The sequence below is a fragment of the Cryptotermes secundus genome, unplaced genomic scaffold (genome assembly GCF_002891405.2).
Source record: "Cryptotermes secundus unplaced genomic scaffold, Csec_1.0 scaffold528, whole genome shotgun sequence".
In the NCBI taxonomy this organism is placed as follows: domain Eukaryota; kingdom Metazoa; phylum Arthropoda; class Insecta; order Blattodea; family Kalotermitidae; genus Cryptotermes; species Cryptotermes secundus.
The window spans coordinates 166,005-184,119 of NW_019724748.1; the positions used below are offsets into that span (position 1 = coordinate 166,005).

The 18,115-nt window shown below is 42.5% G+C and overlaps 1 protein-coding gene across 5 annotated transcripts in view; it reads right to left on the bottom strand.

Moving 5' to 3' along the window:
• LOC111862880 (calcium-transporting ATPase sarcoplasmic/endoplasmic reticulum type) overlaps positions 1–17,584 on the bottom strand; it is a 98,713-nt gene extending 81,129 nt beyond the window's left edge. For 4 of the 5 annotated variants that reach the window (XR_002842506.1, XM_023848659.1, XM_023848658.1 and 1 more), the window contains exons 1-2: positions 17,380–17,584; positions 2,874–3,087 (exon numbers count right to left, since the gene is read on the bottom strand). Coding sequence is in view for 4 of the 5 variants with exons in the window: in XM_023848659.1 (XP_023704427.1) it covers positions 2,874–2,991 (118 nt within the window). In the remaining variant the exon portion in view is untranslated. Of the gene's footprint in view, positions 1–2,873; positions 3,088–3,609; positions 3,826–17,379 lie in introns of those variants that run through there. The other variant, XM_023848657.2, reaches the window with a different exon arrangement.
• Positions 17,585–18,115: the final 531 nt, after the last annotated feature.

Below are 18,115 nucleotides of genomic sequence, written 5' to 3' on the forward strand. Positions count from 1 at the left end.
ACCTCCGTGAACGTGTGCGACGAAGGAGACCAGACATGTGGAAGAATGCCTCATGGGTTCTTCATCACGACAACGCGCCAGCACACAACGCGCTATCTGTGAAGAGGTATTTGGCAAAAAACAACATTCCAGTGATGGAACATCCACCGTATTCTCCGGACCTAGCACCGTGCGACTTTTTTCTCTTCCCAAAAATCAAGTCTGCGCTGAAAGGGACCAGGTTCGAGTCCGTGGATGCAGTGAAAGCAAAAGCGACGCAACTCTTGAAGAGCATAACACAAGATGACCTGCAGCACTGCTTCCAACAGTGGAAAATTCGCATGGAGCGGTGTAGGGATCGGGGAGGGGACTACATTGAAGGGGATAACATTTCGACTGTCTGATTTTTTTTAATAAAGGGTTAGAGCATGAATCCGGTTTCTTTATTGCCACACCTTGTACTTAACATTTTTTATTTCAACCGACTTGTATCCAACCTGCAACTGCAAAACAAGTATCACAAGCAGCTTTTGGGATGGACATCACTGTCAACATTACATGAAACTTACTACCACCTACTGACAGTTCTAACAGTACCCAACATTTCATAGAACTTAGTGACTGTGAACAACAAATGGTAAGTGCTCAATGGTGATAGGAATACATATGAGGGAGAGCAAAAATCCCAGCATTGTCAATGGTACACTCCAGAGGAAGGTTGGAATTTCACTAACATATGGTAAGAGAGAACGCACATAAACTCCATGAAATGTCTGCCCTCGCTCTATACAGAGGTGCGTAGTCAGGTTTACATCCTAGAGGAAAAAGTGTTGAATGTCCACTGGAAATAACACTGGGTGAGCCCTACAGTCAGCGTGAATGTGGTGGAGAAAAGGACAATTCCTGCCCCTGATCTTCCAGTCCACAAGCAGTCACTCTACTGACTGAGCTGTCACAGCTTACTATAATGTTGGAATGTTTATTACAGCAACTCAACCTACTGTACTAAAATGTCTGTTTATATTGTGACATGAGGAAATACTTTAATAAGAGATGTCATCCGCCATCCATCACTAAGCAGTGCCACAGTAAACATAGTCCCATGCCATCAAACAAGTGAGCCAGTGCTAGGAAATGAATAAACGTGATAGAAGAAATGATGGGACAGTGTTTTCTGTGTGGTCTGTGCCGAGGCTACATAGTGAGCATGAACAAGATAAGTTAGTTGCCATCATGATTTAGGTGTGCGATGGTAGCCAGCCAGCAACCGTGTAAGCATGACAGAAGAATTTTCATTGTTGAAAATCATAACCAAGCAACAACTAGCAAAAGCTGTAAATAACAGATTGACACACCACGTGATATGGTGATTTGTTAAATGTGTACATCAGTAATAGTGTTTTAATTACTTGCAGTTACAGGTTACAAGTGCCCAGTAAATCCAGTTACCAATCCAAACCCCATGTCTAGTCTTTAACACGTGACAATACATTCAATGAAGTGGCTTAGCACCAAGTGCCCGATCAACTGACTGCCTGAATGACTGACATACAAACAAACAAACTAACTAACTAACTACATGGAGCTGAGTCCTCTCTGACAAGCTGCCAGTCACGTCACTATTTAAGAATTTCCCGACATTTTATGGAACCCGAAGGTTCATTACCACATTCACAAGAGCCCTACAATGGTTCCTATCCTGAGCCGAATCAATCCAGTTCATATCACCCCATCCTGTTTCTCTGAGATCCATTTTAATATTATCTTCCCACCTAGTGGTCTCTTTTCTCCTGGCTTTCCCACCAAAATCCCATAAGCACTCTTTCACTTGACATGTGCTACATGCCCTGCTTAATCATTTTATTATATGTGCTGGAAAGTACAAGTTATGAAGCTCCTCATTATGCAGTTTTCTCCAGCTCCCTGATCACATCATCTCTCCTTGGTGTAAACATTCTCCTCAGCACCCTGTTCTCAAACACCCTCAGCCTACTTCTCCCTCTTAACATGGGACCTAGCTTCACTCATACAAAACTACATGCAGAATTCCAGTTCTTATATATTTCAATTTTTAAGTTTTATACAGCAGACAAGGAGACAAAATGTTCTGAACTGACTTGTAGCAACAATTACATGAATTCAGTTTCTTCCTAAGTTTCGTATGAATCAAATTTTCATTTCTTACCGTCGTTCCCAAATATCTGAACTGTGCCACACTGTCAAAGAGTCCATTAGCTGTCTTTATGTTACAACTGTGCCCTGCATTCTGGTGACAAGATATCGCAACATATAGTTTTCTCTGTGTTTATTTGAGACCAACCTCATTACTAGCATCAGTCAGAGCTTCTGTGTTTTTTCTTTATGCTATTTATGTTATCACCCTATAGATTTACATCATCAGCAGATAACAGCTGCTGGTGTGTTCCATGGCCAACAACAGGCATTACAATTACATATTTTCAGTAGCATCAATCATACAATACAACTAAAATTATGCAGTGCTATTACACGAATATGCATGGGGGGGACTAGCCTGTTCAATAACATGCACAAGTGCCACCAGTTTTATGCAAAACAGTCATTCAGAATTCTGTGCTACTGTTTTAATTAAAAGCACTTCTTTTCTGCAGAGATAATACGTATTTAATTCAAGGTTCACAATCAATTACACATACATCTGTATCTTCTGAAACATACTGCAATTACTGCTCTCTTGCTCAAGTGCTAATATATATAAGCTTCTCTTATACACACGAATTACATTTCAAAAAGATACAAGATAAATGTCACCCAGATGCTGTTCCACCCTCAAAGATGTGTTTTATATTTTGCTCATGTGTACATACATTCAAAGCATACATTAATTTATCCATGTTCAGATTGCTGACACTCACCATTTGGTCCATATTTCTCCTGATTCCTCTTCACCTGATCAAGCGCAAGACCTCTCTCTGGGTCCACAGAAAAATAATTTAAAACCTCGTCCACAGTCTTCGCGTGGCCGTCTTCCATGGCTACTTAAGGTACTCTTCAATTTCTGTGATGGTCTTCAAAACCTTCTTCTAGTGCTCATTAACAAACACCCACCAACAGACGATTCAGCACGTTCTGTAATCCATACAAGATAAATATAAATATCACGGTACTGCAGAAATCAACTTTCATACGGTTTGAGGTTAGGGAAAGTATCTAACCTCATATCCATGACATTCAATGTTCATTCCATTCCAAAATCTAGTAAACAGTTATTACTTAAAACAAAGGTAATATAACTCCATACACATTAAAAAAACTGTAGAGGCAAAATAACGACATGCCTAAAATGTAATCACATTGATCTAGCAGTTCTTTGAATTTTGAATCAAGAATTCTTACATATCAAAATTTACAAACGATCTCACTTTTCTGTTGTATCTGATGGAACGTGAAATTTCTTAGGCAGACAATAAAGTTACTGACAAATTTAAAAATACTCATCTACGAAAATCTAATACGGTTCAATCCAAATTCTCAAACACGAACTTTACGTTTATACAACTACAATTCAGATAATCACTTATTATATTAATAAGCAATTACTAACGGTAAATATGTAGGACTACCAACCGGAAATGATAGCGTGAAACTCACCGTCGGAGCTCCTTGGCATTAGTTTCGAACTCGGAAGACGTACAAAGAATACTGAATTCAGTTTGCAATAAATAAAATGAAACTACACACGGCACTATTCCAAACCCTATTTACACTAACACATATACAATATAAACTAACAGAAATATCATACACTGAACATAACGAAACTACGAAAACATTTATTCAACGCACACACCATTTTTCTCAAATTCACTTATAACCCTTACTCCCATAGGCCTACTAAACTTGTTCTACTCTGCGCAGCGACACTACGTGATAGCCTTTAGCACTACATTATAGAGAGGAAAAGTTGGTGATCAAAACTATTTATTCAGAACCAGAAAGGAAATATAATTACCGAATGTTACTTTATTATGCAGTCTTTTATTGCTCCATATTTATACCAATATACCAAACGCTGTATCCTGCAACAACACGTTTTTGTCATGTGGAGTAAAGGGATTGGTTGAATAATGTCACGTGGCCTATGGCGCTCTCCGGCATTATTACCAAAACCACCGGGAAATACAAAATTTTTCTCCCCCGTCTCCACTACAGAAGCAATATTCTGTAACATAACCGGCCTTACACGTATTATTATTAACACTTTACGGAAGTATCGAAAAATCACAATACGACAACATGTAACTGAATTTATTGTCGCGTGTTTACCTGTGACTATAGACGGGGTACATATTTGTGAATAGTTTTATTGTTTACTTGCAGGTAGTAAATACAAACAACTATAATACTATTGCTGAATTCATTCATTCATCAGTAATCTGTCAGACGACAGGTCCACAGTCTCTTCCAAAACAGTTCCTCCACTTAATGCGTTCTTCTGTTTTTGGAAAGAGACTATCCAGGAAAAGTGATAATGCGGTAGTTTTTCCATTATACCAGAATACCACACTACAAATCGCTATACGCTAAGTCTTCTCAATCTGCATCGTTAGTCGTTGCTTGATAATAATGTCAACAATGGCTATACCTCTGCAATATTTCACTAGACGTTTCCTGATAACGAATCTTAACAATGGATATTCTTCAGCTTCCGTGGTCACGCCGTTGTCCGCTGGTTAACACATCACACCTGAACTCTCAACTCACCAACCAGCTACTTCACATCACTTCATTCAACTGAACTGGATTGTCAGTCAGAGTTACTTTACGACTTTACGGTAAACCGCCGTTTACCGCTAATCAGTTCGTCTTGCAGCAAAGCCCATTGAGACCCACGACCAGTATTTTTTTTTTACAACTGAACACTCGCGGTTATAGTCTATCATTTACGACTGATGGTCCTCGCCAGCGTAGTCATTCTCGGGTCCGAGTCCCGCGGGACTCATGACCACATTTTACTGTCTCAGACTCGAGACTCCCCTAACCTGGAAGGCCAGGTCCCGTATTTATATCCCCCAGGAACAGGGGGCCAAGTTATATCCTCCTACGACTCGCAGGGCTACGGTGGAGGTATTCGACCCATCGTTCACGCGGGATTAGCATATCTCCTTCAGTGGAAATAATTTTTGAACTGGGTCCAAGTCCAAGTCACATTGCGACTGACGATTAGTCAGTCAGTAAGTCTTGGTGTCAAGCCCCAACTGGGGCTCATGACCAGATATTTATTACTGTTTGGCATTTACGGTCTTGTTATTGTGGGGCGCCCTCTCTGACGAGAGGACGGGTCTGCCTTGTGTATATGCTGCTGGTCCTTGTCAGCGTAGTCTTTCTCGGTTCCGAGTCCCTTGGTACTCGCGACCATATATTACTGTGTCAGACTTGAGACTTCCCTTTTCGTCGCCTCCTACGACTCGCAGGGTCACGGTGGAGGTATTCGACCCCCACCTCGGATCGCCAAAATTGCCATCTTTATAAACGCTTTGCATTGACCGAATAGAAAACAGAGTTTCCAGCAGTATCGTTATTGTTCTAGATGCGTGTTTACAGATCCGTTGCTTAGAAACGGGTTCCATCACCGCTGTTCTATTGCTGCGTGCGTGTATGTTGCGGGCGTTGCCTAGAAACGGCCGCTGCTTACCGAGTCAACGCTTAGCAACGGGTCTGTACGCAGCATTGCTCTTTCCCTACGGCTGTTCGTTCCGTATAGCCTTCCAGCGTACCGCAATTCTTCTTTTCCGAGGGCCGTGCTTGCCACGTCTGTATCTGCCCTCACCTTCTTCCCCATGTTTCGGTCGATCTAAGCGTATCGCCATAATTCTGCTTTTCCCATCGGTGGAGGCCAAAATTTCCGAGAGTGATCAATGCTCCGATATTAATGGCTCTTAAGCTGTTGTTAGTGGGCTCTTCTTCCGTTTCTGAAGGGGCCGACCCCTCCACAATGTCCGCAGTCTAATGGAAGTCCCGATTATTTGCTTTGCGACCGCTAGCCCTGCACTGTTCCTGAAGATACTGCTGAGTGTTGTCCTGCTCCCCAGACGTAATCGCCGTCTTGAGGCTTGATTCCTTATTCAAGTGACGCTTTCCGGTTTCGCCCGACGTCTCATCCCGAACGTCCGCCCTTGCAGCACTGTCCTGGCTGTCTCTGACGACTGTGCTCCTTATGCCATGCGGGTCATCCCTCTGCAGGCGGCGATCAACTTCTTCCGATAAACACCACTGTCCTGGATCCGTTTCTCCGGCTGACAGCGACGCATTACGGCTAAATGCCGGTCCCTGTACTGCTTCTTCAGTGCTCCAAAATTTTCCACTGCTGCCTCTTCCTTAGGGATCTCCTAATTCTCCGCCTCTGACTCCTATTTCTTCTGGATTTGCCTCAAAATCCGTGGCATCCGTCTTTTCTAGACAGGCCTCCCGTTTCTCTAGCCGGGAGTCCATCCTCTCTTGATGGGCGTCCATCTTGGCTGGCTCTAATTCTTCAGCCATGCCTTCATTTTTTCTTACCAGGCATTTATCATTGGTTTCAACATTTGTTCCATTTTTGTAGTGTGGCGACATAACTACACATTCAATCTTCAATCCAATAATCTATTAATCCAATCCCACTATCCCACTTCTGACACCAAATATACTTCACGATAATATCGGAAAACGACAAAAAGGACAAAATTTGGCTGAACTCATGAATAAGGCCTTACCACACTTGTAATGTAGAGCGCTAGCACCAAGAAGCGGAAAGCCCTAGAATTGCAATCCGGATGTGCTTGGTTGGAATACAGGCCGGTAAACCGGCTATTGTGACTGATGCTTTTCGTGGTTTTCTTCAGTCCTTCCAGGCAAATGTGAGGATAGCACCTCAATTAGGAGACAACCACCCCTTCCCAATCCTATCGAATTTATTATTCACCAGTCAGGCGCCATTCAATGCTGTGTAGTCCTGAACCTGATTCCGCTGTAAAATGAACTGGACAGTGCAAAGAACTCTCTTGTCGACCTGAGTGTGCGGGAAATCAGCTGCAATGTAGTGAAGAATTTATTTCAACACGTGGCTCAGAATATACATGACGATGATGCGGAAATAAAGATTTTAGATGCATTTGAAGAACAAAAATACGCAAGTCAAATGTCGTTTTAAGTGTTCCTGAAATGACACTCGAGTTTCGTGTGTTCTACACCACCCACTGTCATAGAAAGAAGCCAGATCCACAGGTATTTTCATGGTGGTACGTAAGTAATAAACTATATTGTGGCGTGCCGCCAGAAAGCCGGAATGGTAGATGAGATCATGGTTGATTTCCTAGGCAACGACCAGCGTTCCCGCTGCAACGTCTTGGAATCCGAACGCTATCAAGCCTAAACAACGATTGTTCCAGGCAGTTGTACGACAACGGCTGCGATAAACGGTAACGGAATATCAAATGGGCGTATTTATATATTTATTGCACTTATACTTTTACAGTTAAATTAATGAGCTTTTGTGTGGCCAATAACTGTCACAAAGTCGATGTTACTGGCACTGTAGTTCATTTTACTTGATTATTTTGACTGTGTGCTGATGGCGCTGGACTTCATTCCAGAGAAAGTTACATCAGTCGCTCTCCTTCATCCTGGACTGCGCCAACACACTGATACATGACTAGCTTCAGATACACACAGCTCGCATAAGCAGAATATTGTCACGTGTTCGTGACTTGATTGGACTTACTGAAAGCTAAGATTCGTATCTACTCGTACAAATAATTACAACACTCTCATTGACCTACACGCTCTACAAATCACTGTAGCACGCTCGGTTATGTCTTCACAAGTCTCTGTTTCGTAACGGCTTCTACAACGGAAATTCCTCTACTTTCGAGGTCACGACTACACCAATTATGAGTATCGAATTCTTAGCCCTTCAGTTGTTCTGCTAGGTGCTCATTCCTAGGGCGGTTACCCTGGAAAACCGGCTTTCAAGCATTCTGTATTTAGTGCATAATATTTCAATCAGTGGAGAGATTTCAATTAACTTCAACCCGTCTCTTCGGGGAGAATTTGTGCAATAGAACTAAGATCAATCCCGTTGCAGTATTTGAGGTTCTCACAGCAGTGGTTTTGAAGAGTTTTGTCTTCTGGTATATAAAGCCGTGTAGTTCGTTGAAAGTTAAAAAACGTTTCCTAGTATATGTCAGCAGTTCATTTCTCGACCCTGAAGAGGGAGGTGACGAATTCCTCCAGAAGGTGGGTTGAGTTTTAGGGAGCTGCAAAGCGTTATATCCCAGAAGAAAGAACGCTTCAAGAATAACCGTTTAAGATTTGGTTCATATTTGTCATTGTTAAATTTATAGAGGCGCGCGGTAGCGTAGTTAGTTGAGGCACTCTGCTTCTAGCCACAAGGTCGCGGGTTCGATTCCCGATGAGGTCATTGTTTATCTAATCCTTCCAGCCGCAGTATGGCCCTGGAGTCGACTCAGTCTCTAACAGAAATGAGTGCCAGGAATCTTCCTGGAGGGTAAAGGGTGGCCGGCGCGTAAGGCTGACAACATTACCGCCATCTGCGGGCCGATTGGCTAGAAAATGTGGGAGCCTTGACATCTCACATTCCTACTGGCCTTCACGGTCTGTTACAGGAATAGGTTTTTTATAGTTAAATTAATATATTTAGACCGTAAGAGTTTTGGCCTCGAATGTAGGCTACAATAGGAGAAGATAAAGTTGTTCCTATGCTTAACTAATTAAGTACTATGCCACGAAGGCGTATGGGGGAGTGGATGTATAGATCCACATTTTCTTGAACTCGGCACTAGTTGGAGGTGAGTGGTCAGCTTCACGCCTCCGCCGCTTTATCCCCGGGGAAAGAGCCCCCGGTACCCATTGTATAGGATGCTGGGTGTGGCCCCAGAGCCGGTCTGGACTCTGTGGAGAAGAGACAATTCTTGACCCTGCCGGGACTCGAACTCTGACACCTCAGTCGTCCAGCCCGTAGGCAGACGCTACACCGTGTGAGCTATCCCGGCTCCAGAATAGGCGTAGAGGCTTTACTAGTCAGCTTAGCTATATAACCAACATATTTTCTTTAACATGCAGGCAATACTAAGCTCCGCCGCCGACCGGACGATCACCTTTAGCAGGGAAGGTGACTCGGTCTTCTGGTCTATTGGAAATATATACAGTTTACTCGATAAAGGTCTCTTAGTGTTGCAGACACGAAGCTTTCGTGCATATATTTATGATCTGCTGGATGTTATCGCAAGAAATTAGGGTATCTGTCATCTAATGCCAGAATTTCCAAACATTTTATTGAAAGCGTTTTCAGAAGATCCCGTTCTGGTCGTTATCCTGAGCCAGATAAATCCAGTCCAAGCCATCTCATCATGACGAATGAGAGGAGAGGTCCGAGATAAACATAACAATTATAGGTACGAAGACAGGTGGGTATGTAGAAATTGCAAGGAGACTATGAAATTTACCAGGCCTATATAAGTTATATTTTATTAGATAAGTAATACTTAAAATAAAAAGACGAGTAACCTACACAATACAGTAGGCGTATAAGCCTATAAGTTAGAAAACAATACTTTAATAGAGAAAACTGTTCAGTTCTTTTAAGATGTTACGTATTTTATACAAGACTTCCACACAAGACTAAAGCATTAAAATATAGGCCTACTAAGCATTGTGCAAATCGTAATGATTTGTGTTATTATTGAGGTAGTGTCGTCAAAGGAGCCATGAAGGAATGAATACCTGCTAGCGTAACCATTAGCATACTCGTATATGGGGTACTTCAGAATTCTTTGGCACGAGAGGGTAGCCGCTTCCTGGACCGAGATTCTGGCCAGACACTTCCGGTTCCAAACCTTTCGGATCTGACATAGAGAAAAATTAACATGGGCAAATATATGTAGTTCCACTATCTGTACGGGATATTGGCTTCAAACCACGGGTTTTTGCAAGTACGAAAATTTTGAGTGGAAACTGAAATCAATAAATGTGAACCCGATTTTCTTCCAGCTATTTCTGTATTTGTGAAGTGCGCATGATGTAACATGCATTATCTAACAGCAGCACAAATACGCATTTGCAACCTGTGGCTTGCCCAAATTACACAGCAGCTAAGCTAAGGTTAGTTAGTTGCCCCGGGCAACAGGGACCCTGCCAAATGGCTGTGCTCACCCGCAGCGGACACTTATAGCCCGCCAGGGATGACTTTCTTAATTATTTTGGCAAGAGTTAGCAAGCATCAAGCTAAGATATTGCTGTGGGCCAAGAAAAGGTAGGAGGGAGGGGGGTTAGGTGGGGACGAGGATGAGCTCTGTGCGGTGCTTCAAGGATGACAAATTCACGAAACCTGGCCAATGAGATCTCAAATATATGTTCTACTGCGTTAATATAGACCACACCAAATAAAGGAATTTTGAATAAACAGATCCTTTATCAGCAATTTACACCTGTCCTTGTATGATCAGATTTCAAGATAAGCGTTATAGGCAAATTAGCCCCTTAATGTCCAGTGGTTGTACATACTTAATACGTTTCCTGTGAGGTACGAACTGAATTCGTATATATCATTCAGAAGCCATCAAAGCGATAGATCCCCGTTGTTATGACCAGCACCAGCAAGAGCAGCAGCTGGGGATCACAGCCTGTAGCTAGTCACGCATATCTGTACACAGTTCGTTGATCTGCTGCCGAATCAAAGAGTTTGCCTCTTCACTGCCACCTTTACGAAAATGATTTTCTGTACTCTAACAATTAAAGTCGACATATCAACTGAAAGTGTTTACTTATCAAATGGACATTTATCGCAGTCTAACGCAAGCGCCATGCGACAGAACGAAGCTTCTGAATCCCATTTTCTTACTTTAAATTCGACATCAGAAATGCCTGTCGTGTCGCGTCGTGTCGTGTTCCCTTTAGCGAATGAAATAACGAAGCGCTACTCTCTGTTACCTTGTCTTGCCATCTGAGTGTCCATGAAGCCAGATATAACAAGAAGGGGCCACAGATACAAAACGCAAGAATAGCATGTGAGGCTCGCCTATGTGAATCATGTTAGCGGCCCTTCGAGCCCAGAATGGCCTTCAAAACAAGCCTCTTATAGTCGTGTTTGTATTTGCAGGGCAAAGTAAAGGACAGGCATGGGTAAAGACGCATTATTATGAACACCACAATGGCATAGTTGCTGAAAAGTACTGCTATACGAAAGCAACACTCCTTCAGGAGTTATCAGAGGACAATTTTGGTCTCTAAGATCACAGATCGGAGGATCAGACCACATGTCTCTTAAGTTATGTAAAGTGATGGTAAATGTGGCATGTACTGTCTTCGCTCGCTTGGAAACCGGGATCGTGGGTTCGAATCCCACTCAGGGCATGGATGTTTAGTTTGTCTGTGTACAGGTAGAAGCCTTGGGACGAGCTGATCACCCGCCCAAGGAGTCCTACCAAATGTGAAAGATCTATAAAAACGGAAGTGAACGGAGCTCATGGAGGTAGGCCTAGGCCCACTGGGGCTGTAGTGCCAAGGGGAAAAAAAAGGTAAATGTGAAGTTCTACCTGCCCTTAATTATTTAAGCGCAACGCCATGAAGACGCATGTGGGAGTTGACGTTTCTGAACTGGGCATTAGAGCAGAGCGAGCAACTCTAACTGCACTAGCAATGACACAGGTCCAGGTGGCCATTGTATGGAAGTCTGCGTGAGCCTCACAACCGATTTGGACGTTGTGGAGAAGAAAGGAATCTTCTGTACTCGCTAGGAATCGAACTCCGATTCCTCGGCCATCCAGGCCATAGATTTTCGCTGTACCGACTGTGCTGCATGTGCTTTTTCGCCCTACATTCTGATGCCACGGAAATTTCTCTAATAACGATGATTATGATGGTGATGATAATAATAATCCATAAACCATAACTATTCAAATCTATCACAAACTGCGTACTTTTTCCCCACGTAATTCCTGTTTATACGGCCAGCGTCTCTTATACTGCATATAGGCCTAATGGCATATGAAGTAGGCTTATGTTATTTGAAATGGAGGCCGGAAGATTTTTATGTCCATAATATCGAAATGAACCGAAGGCGCGTGGAAGGGTTCTTGGGCAACGACGAAGCAACCAGGTATAATTCTGCTCATAATTTCTTGAGACAACAAGCAATGCTGAACTTCATTTATATTAGGCCAACTGATTCATATTCATTATACAGGCCTATTAATTTTTATAGCTATTAAAAAGGCCCACAAAGAAAATATTTACTTCTAAGCAAACAATTATTTTTATTTATTTATTTTTTTAATGTCAAAACTCAGATCATGAATGTTTCGCTACCAGCTCGCACAATAATTAGACTTCAAACTGCCTTATTAATATCTGAAACAAAATTTCTCCAGCAGGTAGATCCGTTAAGAATAACATAATTTGTATTGTAGCTAGGCTGGACATGCGACTCATAACAGAATTATCAATGTTTAGACTTCGTGTTACCGTCTTGTAATACTCGCTCATTTTACACAAGCTCACTACAAAGGCATCTAACATTTAAAGCGTATTTCGCACGTTCCCAGAGCGGTACGAGCCTCGTTCTCAAGTGAGACAGGCGCGGAACCTTAACGATGCGCATGCGTATTCTAGAACCCAAAACAGAATTTCATGAGTTACCTAATAAAAACCGTTGAGCACAAGAAAATTATGTGCATGAAATTACAACGTAAACATTTATCCTAAGGTTCATAGCGTTTGACTAAAATAACTTTAATACAGATAAATTTAAGATATAACCTTGAAAGTTAGCTGAAGTCAATTCATGGTTCTGTCAACGCTTTCCCCCCAAATTGCAAGGACGGTTTCAGGAAAAGGAAGAGAAACGGCGAAACAATTGCGCTTAAGTTTTGCTTCTGGGACTTCACAGAATTCGTGTTTCATCATCACTGACAGTGTCTGTCCCGGTTCTACAACAATTAAACGAGTGTATCTTCATTCTCCTGCCCGAGTCTTACAGTTTTTTATTCAATTGTTGCAACTGCGAGAAGAATATTGATCGAACCGGACAACGACCGGAGTGGATACAGGCAAGGCAAATTTGTGCCTGTCCTTAATTAAGCACAACGGCATGATAACTTACTGATCAACGGAGGTACAAGGCGAAGCATCCATAACCTTATCGCTACATGAAGAATAGTTCCAAGGAGGATAGGATAGGATGCTGCAAGAGTTTAGACGAGACTGGAAAGAAAGAAATTTCTACCTCTACCAGGAAAACAAACCTGATCGCCCAGCCCTTAGCTTTGTCACTGCTGACAGAGCTACCCAGCTTTATCGGACAGATAGGCAGAACCAAATTAGGTCTTCTGATTAGTCTAATTAGGCAAAACAACCACGTTTACTCGTTCTGTTTGCCAGTAATAAAGACATGGCAGCTTCAGAACTTCAGAAACACAGATCTGAGGTTACGTTACGATATAATTCGCGCAGCCATTAAATTTGGGGCTTCCGGTGTACATACCACTACATCTAGAAACTAATTCTGGGATTCCTTTCACACCGCCCGCACAAATGAGATTATTCTAATGTCGATTGTCCGATTACAGGCCTAAGTTCACATTATCAATCAGAAATATAATTTGGAAGCCGTGAAATATCCATAACGGTCTACGCTTCTTTAGTTACACGGCGTGTAGCCAACAAAACCCAGCGTTGAACGAAGAATATACAAATTGTGCGCATGTCTGTGGAGTCAGACCATGACACTAAATAGCATTCTGCAAATCTACAGACACTCCAAAGCAAACAGTCACTTCCAGAACGACTTTTAAACAAAACAGTATGTCTGAAAGTCCCAGTATTGATTCATTCGCCTGTCCCCGTGATCTTTTCATATTTCCCGTGCAAAGCACGGCATTCCTGGTCCAGAAGCCACGGGCCTTCTGGATTTACGTGCTATTGGAGACGATCAGTGAGAGAAACCTGTCCCGTATACTCTAAACAGTTAAGGTCCGAATTATTCATGTTTTAACAGCATAAGTTACCCCGAAAGTGTCTTGACGGAAGAAGGTTTATTCGAATAAACGTCGCCGCAGAAAGAGTTAGACAAATGTGCTGTTAGTTGCCTGTTGAGAGAAAGAGACGAACTGAGTTGCATTACAGCGCGGTAAGAGCGTTGGAGTACATAAACTATCAGTGTGCAGTGTAGCTGCGGGACCCTGACTCGTACTTAAATAGACTTGCAGTAAAGTACTTTGTTCTTGGTCATCTGATTGCACTTCTAAACTTCATTGGCATGTTCAGGCTTAGCAGAAGCCGTCAAATTCTTCCTTTACTTTCGTTTAGGAACATATACAGGTAAGATTTGAGGTTTTCACGGCGGTGACTATGAAGAACGCCGTCTTCTTGTATGTGCCGCCGCGTGGGTCTTGTGTGAATCAACGTTTCGGAGGAACGTATTGCCTCCATCTTCAGGGTAGGGAAATCGGAGAGCGAGGAACCAGCTTGAGCAGGTTGCTGCAGCCACATCCCAGAAGACGGCATTCCTCAATGTATACAAGGGCCATAAAATTCGGTAAATTGAAGAAAAATTTCTATTACAAACGACCAATGCACACAGACAAGATGCTAATTTTATTACAAATGAAATAAAGCGATGTATTCGTCTCAGACTGGTTGCATATGATTCAGAGCAAGCTGCTTCTGAAATAAGACGTACCCGGGGAAGAAATGTTCTTTGATGTTTTCTGAGATGTAAGTCTTACAGTGCGGTAGATGGTGGCTGAAGTGCAGCAAGAAAGTAATGCGTTCATATTTAACTGTACCATGAAGATTGAAGCAATATAGCCGTCGGAAACTTCACTAGCGATCTACCAGTCTACGAGGCGTCACATTCCAGAAAAGAGTAATGAGAAATTCGAAAATCAGACTAACATTTTGTAAGATTTGAGGCTTTCAGGGCGGTGACTATGAAGAAAGCAGTCTTCTGGGATTTGACACCANTTGTTTGCAATGGCATGTCATATGTAATTTATATGATGTGTCAATTTTAATTCAAAGATTTATTAAAAATTCAGTTTAAAATCCCGCCCCTAGGCATGAACCAGTTCCTTATATCCTAGCAAGAAATTAGCATAGACCCTGCAGCGACTGTGTGTGGTGAAATTAAGACTCTGTTGCACAGCAAACTAAGCAAAATTACTCGTATACACCTGATGAGTTCCGCCTAGGCGGGTGAACTCTACTCCGAAGTAATGAGACAGAATGACTAATGGAAACTACTTGGGCTTAATGCAACCAGCGTAACTCTTGTAGAAATGAATCACAGATCATTATATTTTGGGATTTATATTTGAAATTCTCAAAAAGTTTCAAGACGAAATAAAGTAGGTCATGGATTCATATTAGAAGAAATTAATGATATTCATAAAGAAATTCGAATTGTAAAGGGCAGAGTTTCATCTCATGTATACAATACAATGCAGAAATTATTGCTTATTTAAAGTGCACCTCATGTGAGCTACCAGAGATTTAGCCAGAAAGCATTACCGAAACAAACAGAGTGAAACCCTATTTGCTTGAAATTTCTGTTAGATTTTTAGTTACGTCCATTTTAACTTCAAGGAATTTAACAACAAACTTTTTCTTTATTGCTAGTGGGGTGGGACTAGTCCCTTGTACTGCGGCCACTTCTGGCCTCTCGTACTAGCCCCAGATGATAGGTGAGGGTGATTGTGGAGCATTTGGTGGAATGAAGATTGGCAGGGGCAACCGCAGTACTCGGAGAAAACTTACCCCAGCGCCACTTTGTCCACCACAAATCCCACTTGACCATACCTGGGATCGAACCCGGGCCGCCGCGGTGGGAAGCCAGCGACTAACCGCTGGAGCTATGGCGCGGCCAACAACAAATTTACTTTATTTTAACTACAACGGATTAGGCGCTCTCAAATGTTGCGATCCATAATTAATTTTGAAGCAGGAGATATTTGGTGAAACTCCGCGTACTGGAGCGGCATGAAGATAGGAGAAACACCTGCATAATTCTGCTCTGAGCGGTGCTCAAACCCGGGATTGCAATATTGAAGATGTTCAAGCACTTATAGAACTTGACGGGCGTCATCGATGTGGTAAGGAATATTTTAGTCCTATTCTGTAAGAAAAGCTAACCTCGGGTTCTTATCAGTCGCCCTGGTGCAGCTAGTAGTTAAGTAGGCACAATGAACTACGCAATACCTACACCTACCTGCAGCCTCTAGCTTCGGTTCAGAAGCAATTCAATAGAATGCAGTACTTATTTAAATTGTAAATTGATTAATTACATAATTATCCGTTAATCCATACAGTTCTTCTAAAAGATATTGGAAAGCATAGATTTACATTTTATAAAATTGATAAAGATTACTACTTTACTTAAAAAATTATCGACACAAATACTTGGAGGCATTGGCCTGACGGTAGGATCAGAATGAGACCAGATGTTCGGCCCATTCAACTGACAACTGCATGATAACATCGCATCTTTGAGCTTCATATTTCTGGTTCAAAATAAGCAAAATTATAATATGAATTATTAAAATTTAAACAATTGTAATGGCTGTGTAAGCCTATTATACTTGAGAGTATTAATTGCCTGGACTCCGACCTTCGCCCGGTATTCTGAAACAGCACGATGTTTCGTAAACTTGACCTGCTTCCGTCGTCAGGTGAAGAAGCAAGGAGTTGAGTCCGCTAGAAGAAGCTCTTCTCAGTGACATGAACATGTGCGTCTAGGATTATGAGATAATTATATTCCGCTGACTTCGTCTGATCCTAGGTGCGCAAGTACATGTAACTGACTGACCTAGATTGTCCAGCGACTGAGGTCAGTTCTTTCTGTCAGATTTCAGCAGGTGCCCCTTGCCTTTTCACCTGAAGACGGAAGCAGATTGAGTTACCGAAACATTGTGTTCCTTCAGAAAACTAAATGATGGACAAAGTCCAGAAACTCGGTATTCCCAGATGTGAAAGAAATGATTTTGTGTGCCCACTTAAAAAAACGGTTGTCTGATAACACATATTTGGTATAAGGCCTATCAGCTCGACATGCATTTTGGTGTTTGCTAGGATTGGTACATCATATAAAGCACTACGCCTGAGAGAGAGCCGTTATACAGCAAGCAGCTCCCAACAAACCACTTTCAGTTGTCTCCTCACCCTCCGCACTTCTGTGTAACGAGGCAAATTATGCTATCCTGAAGATGGGAAGGGGGGGGGGGGGGNTCCACCGGCACGCTGTCGTCGGGACGTGACTGAACAACGCGGAGATAAATCCACAGAGAATCCTCACAGAGCAGCACACACCGGAAACACGCACCTTTTGTACAAATCACTTGCAAGCATCGTGGCACTTGAACTCAAACTTACCAAATTGCACTTGTAAATATGGTCCCGAGTTCGATATGTTTCTTCAAGTACACACGAAAAAGTAAGTTTAATATCACTTAGGGGCCCCTTTGCTTCCTTGGATATTATACCCCTTTTAACATGATACTCAAAATTTATTGTCGAAAAGTTTATTAAAATTAGCAACGTCTGCGCTGCTGGACGAGACGGGGCACCATTACCGATCTACCGTTGCTTAAATAAGCTTGGCCCCACAGGTAGCATGCCACCTGGTGCTAAACTCGAGAACTGCTGAACCCCCGGCCAGATCTGGCTCACTGGGCACTAGGGCAGCTGCCAAAACCCCTTCCTTTCTCTCGCGGCGCCGAGATACGACGCGTCGCGACGCACATCCAGCAACTGTCGGCTGCGCGGCATTTCAATATGCCTCCGCAGTTGCTTGGGTTTGTTGCGAAACAACAATCGGTTATTTCAGCATAGAAAATTATGCGTTTTGTATTACAATGCAGATCTTCATGTTCACAAGGGCCGTAGATTTACTTGCATACAAATTTCCACAAAAATGTATAGTCAAGAGTCTATTTACATTTTAGTATTTCGTAAAATTGCAAATTGGCATTTCCTCGCTGTTAATGTTACTATATCACAGCCAGGAAAATAGAGATGCTCCGTGTACTGTGGGCCTCACGGGTAATGACTCTAAACACAGACACGTCACGAGTAGGGCGTACTGTTGCCGATCTAGTTGGCGCGCGGC